The 19,132-nt window shown below is 39.8% G+C and overlaps 1 protein-coding gene across 2 annotated transcripts; it reads right to left on the bottom strand.

The window, feature by feature from the left end:
* Positions 1-352: 352 nt before the first annotated feature.
* Positions 353-18,432, bottom strand: LOC121634395 (interleukin enhancer-binding factor 3 homolog). Of its 2 annotated transcripts, XM_041976991.1 has the most exons (18): positions 18,346-18,432; positions 14,199-14,292; positions 13,340-13,563; positions 13,074-13,248; positions 12,722-12,869; positions 11,193-11,284; positions 7,595-7,690; positions 7,388-7,499; positions 6,320-6,417; positions 6,130-6,241; positions 5,870-5,983; positions 5,568-5,773; positions 5,280-5,459; positions 4,919-5,200; positions 3,311-3,434; positions 3,184-3,231; positions 1,306-1,710; positions 353-1,167 (listed from the first exon to the last, which is right to left on the bottom strand). In XM_041976991.1, exons 2-18 carry the CDS (start codon positions 14,199-14,201, stop codon positions 1,040-1,042), a joined length of 2,547 nt encoding a protein of 848 aa, XP_041832925.1. In that variant the 5' UTR covers positions 14,202-14,292; positions 18,346-18,432; the 3' UTR covers positions 353-1,039. The 2 variants fall into 2 exon arrangements, with proteins under 2 accessions (XP_041832925.1, XP_041832934.1); XM_041977000.1 differs by lacking the exons at positions 353-1,167; positions 1,306-1,710 and adding an exon at positions 1,812-2,709.
* Positions 18,433-19,132: the final 700 nt, after the last annotated feature.

Genomic DNA, 19,132 nt, shown 5'->3' with positions numbered 1-19,132 from the left:
ACTATGTTTATATTACCGTCTTAGCAGGGGTTCCTTAACAAACTTAATTGTGAGCCTCGGTCAGATCAATAAATGGATGTGCCAGATTTGTTTTACTCTAAAGATAACACTGAAATCACTGCGTCTACAAACCAACATGAGCATATAAAGCAGGGGTGTCCAACTTCAGTTGGCAGTGTTGAAAGCAAAAAAAAACTTAAAAGTAAAGCTTTCATTAGTTGTATGCTTTAATTATGAATCAGTAGTAAATATAACTTAGGTCTTTAACATTCTAGTCCTAAAGAATTGGTAATCAGACGTTTGTCACGACAAACACGTTATTGAAAGAAAGGCTTGGGAGTCAAAACTCAAATAATTTAAAATAAAAATCATTTATTGATACAAACACAAAGGAACATATCCCACTCAATCCTAAAGCTATATTGAGCAGAAATGTGGATTTGAGAAATGTTTAGTAATCTTCAAAACCATTAGTTAAAATAACTACATCACATCTGGTAAAATTACAAAAATAAGCCAAAATTACAAGCACTGCAGAAAGAACAAGCTTGAAAGTACATTGTTTTCAAGCACAGAAAAAAAACTTTGTAGTTTAAACAACATTTTACTAGTTTCATGGGTAAAATGCTGTTACCACGCTATAAGAAAGATACCAAACCAGAGCCAGCACGTGAGTAATTTGTAGCATCAGTCTTCACATTTAGGGATGAGGACAAGGACTGGCAGCTAAATTAAAATAACAGAAATAAAAGAAAACACAGGACTAAGCACTGACCAGACCACTGAAACAGACCACTAGGTTCACAACTTAGCTCTGACATTTAATTAAAAAAAAAAAAAAAAAAAGAAAGAAAAAAGGTCCACAAATCTCTTTTTGTGCCCACGTGTGCTACATACAAACTCAACAGCACATAGGAAGCAAAACATGGAAAAGGCAGAGAGCACGGGCAAGTTGTCAGCCACTTTCTTTGGGAGAAGGCTTGAGACACGGATGCAGGGAGCTTGGTGCTGATGATTCAGAGGGTGGAGGGAGAATGGTCTATCTGTACTGGTAGCCCATCCCTCCATCGCCCCGTCCGTAGCCTGGGTTGTGGTATTGAGAATGGTTGGAGCCAAAGCCCTGGTTGCTGCCTCCCGGTGAGATGTAACTGGACTGGCTGCTGAAGCCTACAATAGAATAGAATAGAAATACTTTATTAATCCCTTCGGAGAGCCCTCAGGGAAATTTGGGACGAATGAGGAGAAAATAAGGAGACATTTCCTAATGAAAAATATATTTAAAATAATTCAAAACCTAAAACTCACCATCGTAGCAGTAGTCTTGGTTACCTCCAGCACCGCCAGTCACCTGGCTTGGGTAAGCAGTGCTGTATGGGTAACCACCTGTCCCTCCCTGGTTCTGGTTAAAATTCTTCTTCCCTGGTCCGTACTGGTTATATGACCCCTGCCCTACGCCGCTGGGCTGGTAGCCTCCTGCAGGGCCCATGTTCCCCCCTGGGGGACCTGAAAAGACTGCTTTCCCACCCTTGTGTATTAGAGGTTTCTTTTTGGGGGGTTTGTTGATAGGAGAGGTGGCGTAGGCTCCTTCACTCTGGTAATATGAACCATAGAGGCCCTGTGCTGATCCTTGTGCTGTGCTGGATGGAGGGCCACCAGGCGGGCTGCTTAACGCCCCAGCGCCTCCATTTGCACCACCATTGTTGTAGTAATCTAGGAAATAACAGCATTGCAAAGTCTTAAAATTGGTAAACTCCTTGCATGTTGATTATATTGTCAATCAATAATAAAAAAAGGACCATGTGGTAGCACAGTCACAAATATCACATTTATTTAAAAAAACAAACAAACAAAACAAAAGCATATAAAAACCGAGCAAGAAGTCTTGTTACTAAATGAACATCAGGTTTTCTAATCCATCTGGTCAGAGTGCAAGCTTAAAGCCAACAGCCTCAGCTGATCAGTGAAAAATGCTGCTACAGATGGAGCACCGTAACTAAATACTGCCAGAGTAAGACCATCATGCATTCAGTGGAGGTGTGACTAAACACAGATGCGAACATGACAAACAGCTGATTTTACGTCAACCATAGGGCCATTTCTCAAAGACAAAAACAGAAAATACAAAATGAGTTTAATCGTGGCTGGAAGTGACAGAAAGGCAAGCAGTTAAAATGAAACATCAGAATTATGTTAGGATTTCTAAGTGTTCTCATAGAAGTCATCAGTACGGAGACAGAAACCAGACGGCTGTTGTCTTGACAACGATCCAAGGGGCAGTATGATGTCCAGCTTCCTCGGGTCGTCACTTCATCATGCTCAAGAAACAAAGTTCTGTCCCCCGCTAGGACAGATGACGACAGGCCTGCGGTTTGAGGAGGTCCAGATGTCCGGCTGCATCCACCGCAAGTTGAAAGGACAGAGGTTGTGTTATGGCTACGTGCGTGCAGTGGAAGATCGTTTCCCCGGAGTATCAGGACACGACAAGCGGAATTGGCAAGACGGGGCAGAGCGTTGTTGTCGATTTATTCCCAGGGTTGTGGACTCGGTGGTGAAGGGAGTTCATGATGTTGTTGGATCACTACTGAGTATTTTGTCCGTTTTAATCCTCTCTATGGGACAGTTTTTACTTTTTTTTTTTTTTTTTTTTAAAGACTGGGGAGATCTATGTCGCAAACTCGTGGTAGCCATAGCAGTCTGAGACAAAGTCACCTAAAGAGTGAGACAGGGCAGAGAAGGGGAAAAAAATAAATCAAAATTAGATTTTGTTTATTTAGTTTTTTTTTTTCTGCCTTAAAAACGTGGCAGGTCAGATTTTTTTTTTTTTTTTTTTTTTTTAATGTGTTGGTTGTCTTTTAGATTTCTCTGCTCCTGTCACGCTCAGGTAGGTCAGTCCTCAGAACAGGCTGCCAGAAGGAAGAGAAGGGTACTCATAAGAGAGGGCTTGTCAAAAAACACAATCAGTCCTGTGGCTTAAAGCAGAGAAATGTAAAATCCCTCAGCTGGAGTTATATCCCAGCATGTTGACTTATTTTCTACAGAGAAAAATGAACTACATTCCCAGAATCCTGGTGAGATGCACTAAGCTGCACCACACAAGCATCTTGGCCAACACAACGGCAGACATGTTTGATTGGAATTTCAACACATCAGTCAAAACAAAAGCCAACATTAACAAATACTCACTGTAGCCGGAGTTGGTGCTGTTTCCATAGCCGTATGTTCCAAAACCACCTGGGAGGAGGAGACATATTTAATATGGAGATTTAACACTGCAAGTCCAGTAAGAGTTTTTTTTTTATCCTTTGTTCACCTCCTTGGCCATATCCTCCACCATTATTGAAGCCTCTGCCTCTCCCACGACCTCGCCCTCCTCTCCCTCGGCCCCTGGGCGTACCTGCTTCTCCGCCTCCCATCATGCCAAACCCCAAAGTGTGCTATGGAGGAAACAAACGTCGTTTAAAGTCCAACGGAAACTAGAAATTTTCCTCCCTTTTGAAAATTGACAAAAACTAACAAGACAGAGGCTAATATGCAGTTTTTTAGATCAGGATAAAACCACCTCTGGAGGTCCATGTACACGCAGACAGTTGAACCAAGACCAAAGAAAAAAACAGCTGAATTACTGTGGTATACTGTGACCACCAGAGAGGAAGCAAATGATAAATGAACATAACATATAACAATAAACATTTCAGTTGTTGATTTAATTTCAATGTGAAATGAAAAATTAAAACCAAGATGTGCTCTCTAAATTTGTTTCTTAAACCAAATAGAAAGTCAGAAAATGAGCCATTTGTGTTTCTATTTTGGGCTCAGAACAAAACGTTAAAAAACTGATTAAAAAACAAACAAACAAAAAAAAAAGAAGTAATCTTTGTACACAGAGCGGTAGGAGAAAATATCTAGTCAGAATGAAGACTTTTTATAAGCAGGTCCCTATATCAACTATAATCCAAATAACTACATATTCATGCCTACAGCTCATCCCTGTGTAGGTTTAATCATACATCTTTATTATATTCTTAGAAATATTGTAAAGATTGGATCAACAATTATTTTCTCTTTGGCATTAATAATATTTAATTTAGCACCTTATTTTACTTTTTAAGGTCACTTATATTCTATTTTCTATTAATTTCTTACTATGTTTCACTATAAGTTAGTTATTGTATCTGCTTTATTTTTTTTCCAGATCCCATTTTTCTGACTTTCTGAAGGAGACCTGAGTCCTGCCAGTTCAGGTGATGTCGCTCAGACAGGAAGTTCCAGCGGTCAAAATACGTTTAACTCTTATCCTGCTTTTTCTTGTTCATTTGGCTAAGACACTGAAAAACTCTTAGATTAGTAGGGAAAAGCAGATCACATCATCAGATGAGCAAATTCCATGACATTCATCATTTTCCTTCTTGTGGAAACCATAAGGCGCTGTGTAAATGCTTTAAGGAGCACAAATGCACTAATTTCTCTCTACAATTAAAAAAAGTATTTCAAATATTTCTGCTTTTGGTTATTGGGGTCTGTGTTAATGTTCACTGGCCTTTCTTATGGTCTTCTATGAGAATAAATCATTTCTGGGACACGCTGATTGTCTCAAATGTAAAAACCAAAGACAAATGTAAGCAATTTGAATTTTTTCCCCATTTTTTTAAGCATAAAATCCGACATCGATGACAGCTTATGTGATTTTTCATTTAGCTGGGGAAATGAACTGGGAATAAACAAGTGATGAGCTTTTTATGTTGAGTTTAATTTTTTAGTTTCACAGAATTTTTTCTTTTTTTAATTCAATGGGAAAAACATAACCCACCTGAACACACACCTGAAACTACACCAGATGCAGCCAGACAACATTACAGGTTTAAAGGGGTCAGAGATGTTAACCTGGATGACATCACCCCCTTTATGATGGAAAGCTTACCACAGGTGGCCCCTTTTTCTTCTTAGCAGCCTCCGGCACAGAGCCTTCCGGGAAGAGACTCTCCAAAGCAGCCAGCGCTGCATACGCCTTGGCCACCTTCTTATTGGATCCTGTACCCTGGAACTTCTGTCCATCGATCTCCACCTCCATGACGAAGCGTTTGTCGTGGCTGCCGCCGGTCTCTGAAATAAGCTCATACTTGAGGCCCCGCCTCTTTTCATTGAGCTCCATGACGGGATTCTTCCCATGTTTAGTCAGAATTGGTCCCTGTTGGCGAGCGCTCTGATGAGGAGAGAAGCATCAGAGGATGAGGTGACAGTATTTAGAGAAGAGGTGCACCGTTGCTCGCTAACACACTGACCTCAGCGGCTTCTGAGCGGTCTGCGTTGGCGGCTGCAGCTGCAGGAGTAGGCATTTCGGTCGGTGTTACCACTGGCTTCGACTCTTCCACTGCAGCTGCTACCACCGGCTCTTCCAGTTTTACTGTCGGCTCGTTGGTTTTCACTTCTACTCCAGTTGGCAGGCCCATGTCCTGCAGCACCTGGAACAGTCCACACATTCACTTCAGTTCAGATAAATATTTTGTTAAAGAAGAGATGAGCCACATTTGAAATTAAATACTAATCAGAGATGTTAATCCTAAACTCACCTTAACGGCTACGTGCAGCTTGGCAGTACGCTTGGATGGACCAGAAGCCTCAAAGGTCTTCCCGTCCACCTCTACAGCCATAGTGAAGACTGGAACATGAACTGGACCAGTCTGAGAAATCAGTTTATACTGAAGACCAGGTTTCAGCTGATTCAGCCTCATCAGGGCATTCATAGCCTGAGGGGGTTCAGCCTTTTCTTCTGTAGCTGGGGGGAAGGGGAAATCAGGGGAGACTAAATCAATTATACCACCAAAAAGCCAAGGTCGACTTTAAAGTTAATTTTTACACAAGGAGCACTTACATTTCTTCTGAAGCTTTTTCTTCTTTTTATTTGGACTCTTGTCATCGGTTCCCTCCTCTTCCTCAATAGGTCTTTTCATTGGTGGGATGTATGCCGTACTGGGTGGGATTTGCACTAATCGCAACACACAAAATAACTTATAGGAACATACAAAGCACACAAATACATAGAATCTACATCACAAATAACAAAATAATTACTATCTCTACAGTGAGGATTGTAAGCTATCTAACTCTTGCAGGCTGATCAGTGTGGTTCACCTGTATAATCAACGGGAGTCTCGTTTCGAGGTTTTTTGGGCATTTTCGAAGGAAGAGGATCCATTCCAAGCACTTTGTGAAGCTGTCCAAAAGCTGACAGTCTTAAGGCATGCTGAGGATAAAGGACATATGGTGTGAAAAACACACTCACTAAGCTGTGAATGTGCACAAACAGCTTTGTTGGGCTCACTTGTGCACTCGCCGTTATGTCTTCTCTCTGCTGCTGGTCCAAATGACCGATAGCATCTGTGGCGTCCTTCTCACATGGATCAGAAATTCCAGCACCATCTGCAACATTAAGAACGGAAAATTGATGTGTGTGTGTGGGACAAAAAATTTAAAAAAAACTTTTTTTTTTTTGCATGATGCATGCCAATAATTTGACCTTTCTAAAACACATTATTTATTCCACGACCATGAGATGCATCTTCCGGCCAGGGTTTCATGAAAAACAGCTGAGCCAGTAAGCGAGGACACATGGCAGAGTGAAGCAGTGTCGATTTAAGCTTCAAACGATCACTAACACGGTAAGAGACAAAATTCTTAACAATTTTGTCATAATATTCCCTGCTATTGTCACATGTTCTGAAAGACACGCCGCTTCCGAAAGCACATCTAGGCAAATACCGGAAGTAAACTCTCTGCCATTGCTGCTTGCTGTTGCCAAGTTAGCAACCAAGTTCAGACTCTTCGCGTTTAGCAGCTCTTTCGTGTTATTGGAGACTTATGGAGACTGGCGTGAAAGCACGCATCTTTTTCAGCCTACATCAGGCCTTGCACAGCAGTTTCTCAACAGCTATATTTTCCTCTTCTTTCCAAAAACATTATTAACCAACAGAAAGAAGCAAACTGCACAGATATACAGATTTTAAATAAAACAAATAAAAAAACTAAACTAGAACAGCATAGAATTGCAGCGGGTTTATTTTGCTGTACATATCATGACTCAGGTAAATGGTGGAATATCACTGATGCAGACTTATTGTGTGGCCAAAGACATCCATATTGTCGTTAAAGCTATTTTGGAAAAATATTGTGAACCCCCCCTTCCTCTTTTTTGGAAAGCTCACTCAGCCCTACTTCAGACATGGCTGTTTTAGAAATAAGCAACTTACTGCATGTGGCAGGGTAAATAATTTGTTGCAGGCTGAAACATCATTAGGTTTTTATCTATTGCTCAGTTAAATCCAGGTGATGATTGTGTTTTTTTTCTGTCTCGACAGGCAAAGAAAGACAAACAAACAACACATGAACATACCTGCCATGAGGATTCCTGAAGCTAGACACTCTAAAACTCTGCGCAGAGCCTCTCCTGCACCCATAGGCCGGTTTCCTGTGCCAATTGCTTTCTCACTGATGAGCTCCAGTGGCTGCAGCACAGAAAAGGAAGAAGTCTCTGTCTCAGAAGTACAAACACTGACAGATTTGGGGTAAACGTACTCAACAGCACAAATCTCTGTCTCACCCAGCCACGAAGCGGGGCCCACGTGGGGACGCGGACACACAAGTCCCTTAGTATCCGGATGACAATGACACAGGAGCGCAGCCCGTTGGCTCTGGCCTGGAAACACAAGCAGGAAGGAGGGGTGGGGGGAGGAAGGGAAGGTACGAGGCAGACGAGCAATTTTAGTCAAAAAACAGACGGCTGCATGGGACAAGCAAAACCAACATCCAAAGCAAAAAGAAATCAATGAAAATGAAACCACACAGACTATAACAGCTTAGCTTTGACATTATGGAAATGTCCAGAAATATTAGATGATCACTTTGCAGGAAGACCTTGTTTATGATCATTCACATTCAGCCAAAATGATCGATGGTAATAGTTATCAGACGTTCTGTTTGAGGGGAAAACCATGCGTGTGACTTAAAAGATTAGGAGACGAGGAGAGAAGAAAGCCACTTCAAACTTAAAACCAGCTCTGATGTAAAAAACGAGAGCTAATTAAAACAGGGTGCACTTATTTGGGCCGTCATTGAAAAGACTCGGGGTTACGTTAGTGGTAAAAGGATTTTAATATAAAAAGACTCGAGGTGCAATATTCCCATTGATTTTGTGACACACGGTAACAAAAAAACAGCCAGAGAGCAGGAAAGGTTGAGGCCACATACTCTACACTAGAAGCTGCAGAGATGGAGGCTGGATGTTTTACAGATGAGACAGGCAACAGTACTATGAGTTATCAGAAAATGTCCAACCACAAGGAACATTTCTTCTATTAATGGGGCAGAAAGTGCTCTACAAGTAGCTTTATATGTGAAAATAACTCATTCACAGTAGGGCTGGGCGATATCTTGAGTTTTTTTAATTATATAAATGTAATTTTACATAATAAAGAATTTAGACAATATTGTTTCTCTCAATATGAGTTCATGCTGCAGTGGAATTACAGTAGAAAGTTGTCCATTTCTTATTTCCTTGACTATAATACAGCTCTCTCTGAGTCGGAACTCAAACGCTTCCCCCACTTGTTTCTTGTCCTAAAAGAAAACCGCACTCCTTTCAGTGAAAACCAAAAGCAGTCTGATTAATCTAGGAATTAATGTGTGATGAATATCTGTGCATAAATAGAAGCTAAAAAAAAATTAACCTGAACAGTTTTACAAATGTTTTAATGGAGGTGTTATGTAGGTAAATATCTCAGGAACCCATCAGCCGATGTTGATGATCAACACCTCTATCATTAATCAGAGTAAGGAGAAGTGAGGGATAACCCCCAAATTCACCTTAGAGACACCATGAGGATCCAGAAAGTATATACTTCACTACAACCCCATTTGTCTTCATGGGAACTGCCAGGATCTTTATGGTTCATTTTAAATAAAGGCATAGGAGTCATAGAACACATGAGCAGAGTTTTTAGAGCTGGAAAGAAACGTTTGACCAGAAAAAAGTAAGACATGATTTATGGTTTTATGACAGCAGAGTCTCAGCTTTCATTTGACACCTTGTTTGTGTGGTTTTCTTAAAGGATGAATAATTAGGATTTTTTACTTAAAAATAATTTAAAATGTTCTCATTTGCTGCAAAGGATTATAGGGAAGCTTCCTTTTAACAATCTGTCTCCTACATCAACAATGTCTTTGTCAAGTTTGTCTCCTTCAAAATAAGAGTTCCATGCCGGAATAACTTGGGTGCACCGTGTTGCTCTTTCCTACTTCCTGGTCCCTTAACCAATCATATGCGACTCCCCACGGTTGCCTAACAACAACAAGGCAGCGTTTGGTATTTTATGTCGGCAAAAGAGCAGCAGCGTACAGGTATGGAAGCTAGTAAAAGAAGCAGACCAGAAATAGTTTCAGAAAAACCTAAAAGGCCTCGGAATCCTGCTAAAAAAGCAAACGACCAAAAACGGAATAAAACCAGGATCAATATTGGAGAATCTTTTGAAAGGTGAAGTCTGAGCTGGCAAAGTTTGTCCTCCACAGGTAAACACCGGAATTTTGCTTAAATTAACTGAAAGTTTATCTTAATTTACAAAGATTTTAGTCTAATTTATTTTTCAGCACTCATTAAATGAATTTGTGTGACTGTATGGATATTAGTGGAGTAAACTGGTGGCCTGCTAATTTACAACAATCGCTGAAGCAGTAGCTCATCACTGGACATGAGCTTTATCTCAACTGTGGTCTGACTCTTTAAAACATATCTTTTGGCTCGGCTCCCTTGGAAGAGCTTACTCTTACCACTCTCAAAACACGTTTTTTTAAAAAGAGTGTCAAATATGCCACCCGGGGGCCAAAACCAGTCCACCAGAGGGTCCAGTCTGGCCTGCAGGATGAATTTAGGAAATGTAAAATACCACTGAAGATATTATCTGCAACTTTTTTTTTTATATATAAAAGCAACTGAAATTCCTAATTTGACAACTTGAAGGTTCATTTTTTATGTTTAATTATAAAAGAATTTACAAATCAGGAAATAAAAGACTTATCTTTTACATCTTTCTTGCATAATAGATCTGACTACAGTTTGTTTTATGAGGTGATTCAGTTCAGGTGGTCTTTTACACAGATGTGGAAATGTACATGTGCGCAAATTACTCTAAACATTATGGGAAACTTATTTTTCTCAAGATATTTGAGGTTGATTATAACATGTTTTCTAAAAGTTTTGTATACAAAATGTAAACATCTTTAGGATGTACTTCTTCAAACTAAAAGGGGAAAATGTGGCGTTTCCATTATTTAACACAGTAATTATGCTGTTATCTTACTGGTCCGGCTGCCGTCAGCCCTGCATGTACTTTAGCCTAATTGATCCTTTAGAAATGGGTTGCTTGATGGAAAGCAAATTTTAATTTAATGTTTTCATTAAACCAAATAAACACAGAACCACAACAAATAACTCAAAGGCCAAAGTCTGGGATAAAAATAGTTTATCCCAGAGGAAAATTGTAATGTTGTAGTAGATTACTTTTTCCTTTCCAGCTCTAAGAGCCAGAAAGGACGTATCAATACTTAGATTAAATTTTTGACTCAAGCTATCAATCCGACTGACAGGAGAGCCTTGCTGCCCGGTTGGTGGAGGCATCTTCACGGTCTTTGTTATTCCTTTACAGGAAAGTGGAAGAAAAGTGATATATTTACTGCCATTTAACCAAAAATATTAAGTTATGACTTGTGATCCATATCGCCCAGCCCTAATTCACAGCATTACTGACAGTTTAGAAATATTGCACCCAGACACATGCCATATTAGTCCCAGATTTGGATTAACTGGAGTTAGACAAGTGATGAACTAAATAAGAAAAGTGGAAAAAGTTGCGGACTAGAAGCAACTATTTTATTTTTAAGTAAATGTTACTGCTTTAGCACCTGTGAAGTGAGCAAAGCAACTGTACAGCAGTGTGATGACAAACATTTCTCAAGAAACAAACACCCAGGTCATCAAGTAATACTACAGGAAGTACACCTCAAAAGAGGAGAAAAAAAAATGTAAAGAAAAACAAAAAAACAAACAAAAAAAAAAACACAAGTCTTAAATTTAAAAAGAACAAACAGCATAAAACCAAACTCAAAGCTACTTCTGTTTTAGAGACAAATAAAGACAAGATTCAAACCTGGAACCACTTAGCGTGGCGTAGAGATGCCAAGGCAGTTAGGCATTTCTGCCTGTCCAGAACATCCGGGGGATCGTTGACTGAAAGCGTTTCTATTGGCAGGTGGAATAAGAAGACAAGGTACAGTTTGACCAAGGGGAGTTCTGTCAGCCGGCCAGGGGGAACACAGGCAGCCTTCCCAAAGCACAGGCAGGAAGGGGGAAGGGGAGGGGACCCCTCCACTGGAGAACCACCAAACGCTCAACCTCCCAGTTAAAGTGGTTTTAAACGCCCCAAAAACAACAACTATGCTTGTAACTCATTACACAGCCTACTCGCTCTTATGGAGTTGGATCAACTTAGCAAAAAGTATTTTGTATTTTTTATTTTTATTTATATATATATATATAGTCTGTTTTATCTGCTACAGGAGTATTAGTTGTATAAATAGGGAGGTTGTCTCCATAACTGCATTACTTAAAGAGATGCTTTAGCTTCAGAGCCCCCCAAAAAAAAGAGAAGAAAAAAAAAAAGGGGGTGTATTTTCTTTTATTTTCTGACGTAAACAGGAAGCAGAGCCCCTCCCCTTTACCCCTATACTGGGTACGCTGCACTTTGCCCCTTCCGAGACAGAGAGCGGCCAGTTGGTCAAAGGTCCAGCGTCCCTAAAAATTGACAAACTAGAAGGCTTGACAGAGAGAATCAGAATTGGAACCACAGGCAGAAATTATCAGAAGCACAAAAGCTGGGTATCAAAACAAGTCCACACTGCAGCAAAACTGATGGCTTAAAAAAAATACAAGACCCAAACTCGGCATCATTGTCAGCACGAGGCTACAGATAAGGTCAAGGCTGAAACAGAGGTCCCCACTTGTTGAAAGCTCTCAGAAAAAACAAAAACACTTATTCTCTACATTTAAGCTAGCTGACTCTAATCATACATGATGCTGCCTCATTCAACAGCCCCCATGGTTTGAGTTTCAGGACACACATGCCCAAATGAAATGCCCCTTGTCATTATCTGTAACCTTGGGCCTTTTTTCTGCTGAGGAACTTCAGAGGCCGTCATCAGCCCACTGCTGGGTCTGACAACCAAATGCAGTTTCATCAGGTTTTTTTTTTTTTTTTTTTTTTGCTACTCATTTTTGCTGCAATGCAAACCGTTCATCATCAATGATAAAACACATGCAATCACAGTGGTCTCTCTTTTTGTATTTGGTTAAATTCTCAGTAAGCCTTCATTTCATTGGTGACCTGATCTTCACAAGGAGAAGAGAAAACCATGTCTTCAACAGTCAGTAAGCTACCTGCCCTGTACTGTATATTGGGCCATCAAAAATGTACAATTACATTACATGGAACTACGAGAGTGTCTAGAGAGCTATAAGCATAGCACAGTTTCTTTATGTGGTGGTGTGTTCTTGTCCCCCTAGCTCCATTGAAGGCCCAATAAACAATATGAGTCTAATTGCCTGCCTGACCTCCTTGCTGGTGGAGGGGGAAGGGGCACTAAAAACATAATACTGAGTTCCTAGTGTGGGGGGGCTTACCTCCAGCAGCAGCCTTCTCCATCTCTTCACGAACCAAAGGGGATGTCAGGTGGATTGTGAGGGTTAGAGGGGGCTCTTTAGTGTTTTTTATGACGATGCTGGCTTCACGGATGTTCTGGGTTACAATGTATTTGTCTTCTGTAAAAGACTGAAGTAGAAATGGGATAAGTTAGTTTAGATGTTCAGCAAAAGCTACAGAGTCTGTGTGTAAGTACCACATGATGCCAAAACGTTTTTATTAATCTTGAACGACTTAAACTGGTAGTGAGATAACAATCTTTTTTAATTTTTTTTTTAAAATCAGAACATCCCTTGTTACCACCTTATTTTGTGCAGATAAATCATTTCTCACCTTGAGTTGGGTAACAAGGTTGTCCGACACCTTCTTCAGCAGACTGATGGTTGGCTTGTCTTTACAGAGGAGCACCAGCTCCAAATCCAGGTCTCCCTTCAGCAGCAGACCCTTTGCAACCAGGCCCACCCTCATTACGCCACGCAGAGAGCGAGTGGCCTGATCCTTGTGCTCACTTTAGAACAGCAGATAAAACAAAGAAGTTTAGGCCGTTATCGCCGTCTGCTAACAAACAAAAACAACTGGCCACCTTGATATTTTCTCACCTTTCCTTATCAACGTCTGTGCTATCGGGGTCGGGCTTGACAGTTCCCTTCTCCTGTTTATCCAGCCAGTCAGAGACGGCCTTGAGGGCTCGCTCTGTGTGAGACACCATGTTCTGTACACTTTCCAGCTCCTCCTGAGTTGGGTAGATGGCAGAGTGTTTGGCCATGACGTGGCGGTCATCGTTCATAAAGACGCGCATTGATCTGTGGCGCACTGGAGGAGGCTGGGTGCAAAGAGGAATAAGACTGTGATTTAGAGCAGAAATATGCAATAGGTTCAATAAATTTAATGCTGTTCCAGAGGTGCTGCATGATAGATGCATGCAGGAGGAAGTTTTTAACACCTCTACGTGATCTGAGTAAAACAGATCATTTAACTTGCATCCAGACCTGATTATGTGCCCGACTTTAATCAGAACAGTTATTCATCTAGCTTTCCTAATCCTGCTTTATGAGACAGATTGTGGGTCACCCTGAAAAAACAAAAAGACTGAACGCAGCTTGAAAGCTTCCACACGATTACACTGAAAGACCTACTTTCTTGTCACCTACTTAATTTGAATTCATTTAAAGAAAAAAAAGGGTCTAGGGTCAAGGCCTGGCTTCAGGTATCTGTGATTAAAGAAGCAGAGTGTTCAAGCAGGCAGACTAAAGCAAGTCTAAACTGGAAGCATGTGTCCCTAAAGCCCGAGGCACATTGTTGGCACCAGACCTCTCACTCAAATTAGACATGGCACATTTATTTACTCTTACCAGTGACGTGTGGAATAAAGGCCGACATGCCCTCTGCTATGTCTGCATGCCCTTTATCTTATCACACAGAAGAAAAAAAAACATGACGGTGGAATTCAAACATTACCATTGCTGTTCTAGAGAAGGTGGTCACAGCTATGTCCAGTGGATGACAATGTTAAGGTCTTCTTGGTTGAAGAAGACAATGTTGGGGTCCTTTTCTGCAACACAGGAAAAATAAAGACAGGTGAAATCTGAACCATCAAATTATACATGGTACATGGCTGATGACATTTTTGCTGATATTTCATGTACTTAATTGTTATAGATGCCAGCAATAAGCCTGACAATGTTAAAAGCAACACATTACTGGAAGATGATTCAAAAGCTACATTTACATATACTTCTTCTATCTGATTAAAATCATTGGAATCAGAGGTTCCAGCTGACATGTTTAGATAAAGTGACCCGATCAGTTGTGTGTTTACATGACAGAAAGACTGAATATACCTGTAACACATTTAACATGCACGATCTGGACTAACTTTGGAAGAAGAAAGGATTATTTTTTCTTCTAGCCTTTCACGAGATGCTCAGTAATCCTCAATTATTTCAGTTTTTTTTATGAAATGTATTGACCACAGTCCAGTTCTGCTTTTCCTGAAACTCTTAACCCCCATGTGGTTTTCAGTATGCCCAGAAACACACTCCGCAGACACGATCAGATTGAGTTCATACCTTTATATTTTTCCCATTGACCCAACTGTGAAAAGTAGGGCTGCAGCTAGAATGATATAAATCATTTAATCTGCCACTGTAAATCGATTAACTAATTGGATAAGCTTTTCCATTTCCTTTGAAAATCTTGTGGCTCAAATGCAACCAAGCAGTTAGTGTACAAAAGTCAGTAACAGCTACATATTTATATATTACAATAAACTGTTGCATTCAACTCCATCTGCAGCTACTGAACTATATTCTGACTTTAAACAATGGCCACGAAAAATAGAGGACTTCACCAATGACATTACCTAATATTATTACAGAATAAAATATAACAAGCTGAACATTGCTTAAAATATAAGCAGTAAATCAAATAAAAAATAAGATTTTTCTTGAATGTTATTTTATTTTTGTCTTTAACAGATAAAAGTGTTTTAGATTTCCAATGTGGGTTATCGCAATAAGTTGACTAGAAAACAGTTTTGTTCCATAGAACTTTGTCACTGCAACAAAAAGTGCAACGAAATTACTATTACTCTATATACCAAAAATATCTATACATTTTAATTCTCTTTAAAGGGAGTCTCCACCTCCTAGATTTCACTTCATATAGCCGTGTTCCAAAAATATCTGAATTCTGTTTTAGATTGAAATCTTTAGCATCATCCTGCTGTTCTTTATGCAACACAACATATCAATGTTTTATCCATTTCATACTGCTCTCACATGTTTATTCATTTTGCTAGAGACAGACAACTCTTTAAAACTGGATGCAGCAGCAGTGACAGCAGCGCAGCTACCGTAACGTGCCGTATATCACAGCAAACTTTAATTACACGTAACTTCCTCCTGTCTTTTTATCTTCATTTCATTATGTATCTTAACTACAGCCGCTACTGAAGTGCCTGGAGGGCCCTGTGTTTTCTGCAGAGATGCTGCGACATGGAAGTTGTTTTATAGCGGAAAGCAAGCTCGGTCTGACAGTGAATACACCGTACAATCTTTTCATTTGGTTTGAGTTGGAAATGATCCCACAATTAGAACCTTAAACATTTTCTCTGGCTCTTATTTTTTCATTGCTCTGCTGATTCCATCACTTTCTGTTGCAGCAAACAAGCGTCCATCTCACTCACCAACAAGTAATACTGGAAGTAGGTTATACAGACTGGAAGTGATGCGTTGAATGTAACTTTTTATTTTATTTTTCTTGTTAAACAAAGCTTCAATTACTGGAATTTTAAATCAACCATTTTTTGTAATTGATTAAATCAATAATTCGATTATAAGTTTCAGCACTAGTGAAAAGGTCAAAAACCATCCCTCTTGATCGGATTGAAAAATCTTTTCGATTGAGGCAGATCGGACCAGCTAAGGTGTTTACATGCCGCGCTTTCATTGTGATTGGATGTTCGAGCAGACAAAAAGTGCTCCGTGTAATCGCAGCTAATGTAGCATTTACAGGAGACTGTGTTGTACCAATGTCATATCCAAAAATCAATGCAAGCCACAGATGACAAAAAAATGAAGCCAAAAGCGTTCTATAATTGGACTTGGTGCGAAAGGAAATGACCAATCTTACAAATGTCAATAGCAGAACCAATCAGACAATTTACTTTTCTTCTCTGGTACCCCAATAGCTGCATTTTGACCATCAGCATCTAAAACAGGGGTCTCCAAGTCCAGTTCTCGTGAGCTACTGTCCTGCAGGTTTTAGATGTCTCCTACTACAACACACCTCTGCACAAGCCTGTTAATGACCCAGTGATTTGAGTCAGGTGTGTTGCATCAGGGTAGAATCCAAAACCTGCAGGACAGTAGCTCACGAGGACCGGCGTTAGAGATCCCTGATCTAAAACTTAAAATGGCCTGGGATGACTTCTTTGCTTTTTCCCCAGAAGGTAAAATCCCTTTCAAAGACGGTTTTCAAGACAGGAACTATGCACCTCTGTTGCACAGCGGTCATGAGGTTAAAAGGTGATCCTCACCTGTATATCCCTGAGGCTGCAAGGCAGAAAATAATAGAAGTAGAGCAGGTTTGTGTTGCTGTGAGCTTACATACAACAAAATGGCATCGCAGCACTCAAAACCAACCAACTCTATGACATCGGCTTGATGTGTCTAAGTTCACAACAGTACTGAGATCATCTTCCTGTTTGGCAATAAACTTCATTGATAAGGGACAACTGATGCGTGAAAAAGGCACAAACCTGCTGGTGGTCTGTGCTCACCAGCAGCTCTACGCTATGTCCAATCTGAAATTTACACTAAAAAGTCAGTTTCAGATGTTTGAATTTCATCCATCCACGATGCACACTTATGCAGATTTTGTTTGTCATTCTTCTTGGACTGTGCAACCACACCGCTGTTGTTTTCAGTGATCACAACCCCCTGACCCACCTTTCAGATTAACTCAAAATCTTTTTCCCTTTTGAAGAAGACCAGAAATAATCGCATTTCATTGCTTTGACTTCTTTCATGTCACAGTTAGTGCAAAGTTTAATACACATTTCGACAGATTTGAGGTGTTTTTTGTGCTTCATTGCAGAGCTGCTGTCAAACAATCAAAGATCAGTGTTTTACAGCTCCGATTTAACTTTTTTTTTCCCCACAATCTGTGCTTTTTATTTAAAATTAATTACCGAGTTTAATGTGTTAATAAACTGATGCATGCATTCATTACTAGTGTTAACTTAAAGTTTGTTAACTTTATGAGCTATTAATGATACTAAACCTGAGATGACTGAGACAGAAGGTTGGCAATGAAACGCTGGGGACACAAGAGCTGTCAGACATATTAAGGGTTTTTATTATTTTCTTTCCTCTCTCTAAGTATTGCCTCTTACCAAGGAGCCCAAATGTGAACACTGTTAGTTAATTCAATTCGGTTTTCAACATCACGAAAAGTACAATTAAGTGAGACAACAGTCACAGAACAGACGGCCCGCGTGCCACCAAGCCAAACCAGCATGCCCGTTACGTGAGCTTAACAGCTAATGGCAGTTTTTAAATTCAACAATTAACCTTAATTGCTAAATGAAAGAGAAGTTCGTTTTACAGGAGCAACAAGTACCGAACCCAACCGCTCTATCGAGGGAATTTAAAAGAAGACGCCATTTTAATTCGGTGCAGAGCCGAAAACGGCAGCTAACTGACAGCCCCGACAAATAACGTTTACCACTGTTACATGCTAAGCCATGATGACATAGTCACAAACCGCAAAAGACAAAAGGTGTGGAATAGCTTTTGTTTTACTAAATCGTAAAATTTAACACAAGAGCATAGCGACTTTGAAATGAGACACTGGGTCGGTTGGTTATCAGACACCAAAATGGTCGAGTAGACAGGAGCAAGACTCCATTGAATCTTCAACCACATTTAGCAATAGCAAGTTAGCTTCGCCAAACAAAAGCAAACGGTTAAGCTCCTAAGGCAAGTAAGTCCTCGTTAAAATACACAAAAGAGCTGTGATGTTTTTGTGGTGTTCAAATATCCTCTAAAAACCCACCATCAGTATATAAAGGCCTAAAGTGAAATATTTTCTAATTACTTACTGTGATATCGTTACCGATTACAGCCTGTACTGTAGGCTAGCTTTAAACTCTGCAGCAACAGTGTAAAGAAAACGCCCACGATCTGTAAACGGGTAGGCGCTGATTGGTGGACACCTACACGACACTACAATTCTAGCCAATGGAAAATCAGAGAAGCCGAACAAAGGGCGTGGCGAATGCTCAAACTGATTACGTACATCTGGCGCAGTTATCGGGGCTATCCTTGAAAAAAGAAAAAAAAAAAAAACTATCTAATGATAACTGTTAGATTTCAAATTATTCATTAACTTGATTTATTTTTTATATTTTATGCTAAAAGTATAATAATATGACAAGTCAAATCCTTAGGTAGAAGCTGCACAAAACTGACTAATATTTGTAATAAAGTTGCATTTTATTCCACATAATGTAATAAAGTGGTTGGGGCATTATAATATGAGTTTCTTTGGTGTAAGGAGGAGTGAATTTTTTTGGGCTTTGCCCTTTAGACAGTGATTGTTTTGTTGCTCAGTGTATCCAAGTTATGACTTTACTTAGATACTATTCTTACAGTGTACCCCTGTTATATATTCTCACATGGCTTTTACTTTTGGTTAAAATAACCCTGTTTTTCATTTCCTTGAGTATAAATGTTGTTATATTAGATGTTATGTTATTCTGTAGAAGTACACAGTCTTCCCCTCGACAATTTGCTTGTTTGCCTCTGATGGATAGATCTCTTTGCAAAATAAGTGAGTAAATTAAACTCATAACTGAATCTTTTTTTTTTTACAAATTTATTTATAAA

The sequence above is a fragment of the Melanotaenia boesemani genome, chromosome 2 (assembly GCF_017639745.1).
Source record: "Melanotaenia boesemani isolate fMelBoe1 chromosome 2, fMelBoe1.pri, whole genome shotgun sequence".
NCBI lineage: Eukaryota > Metazoa > Chordata > Actinopteri > Atheriniformes > Melanotaeniidae > Melanotaenia > Melanotaenia boesemani.
Note: the sequence above shows the minus strand (reverse complement) of the source record. Positions and strands in the feature narration are given on the sequence as shown.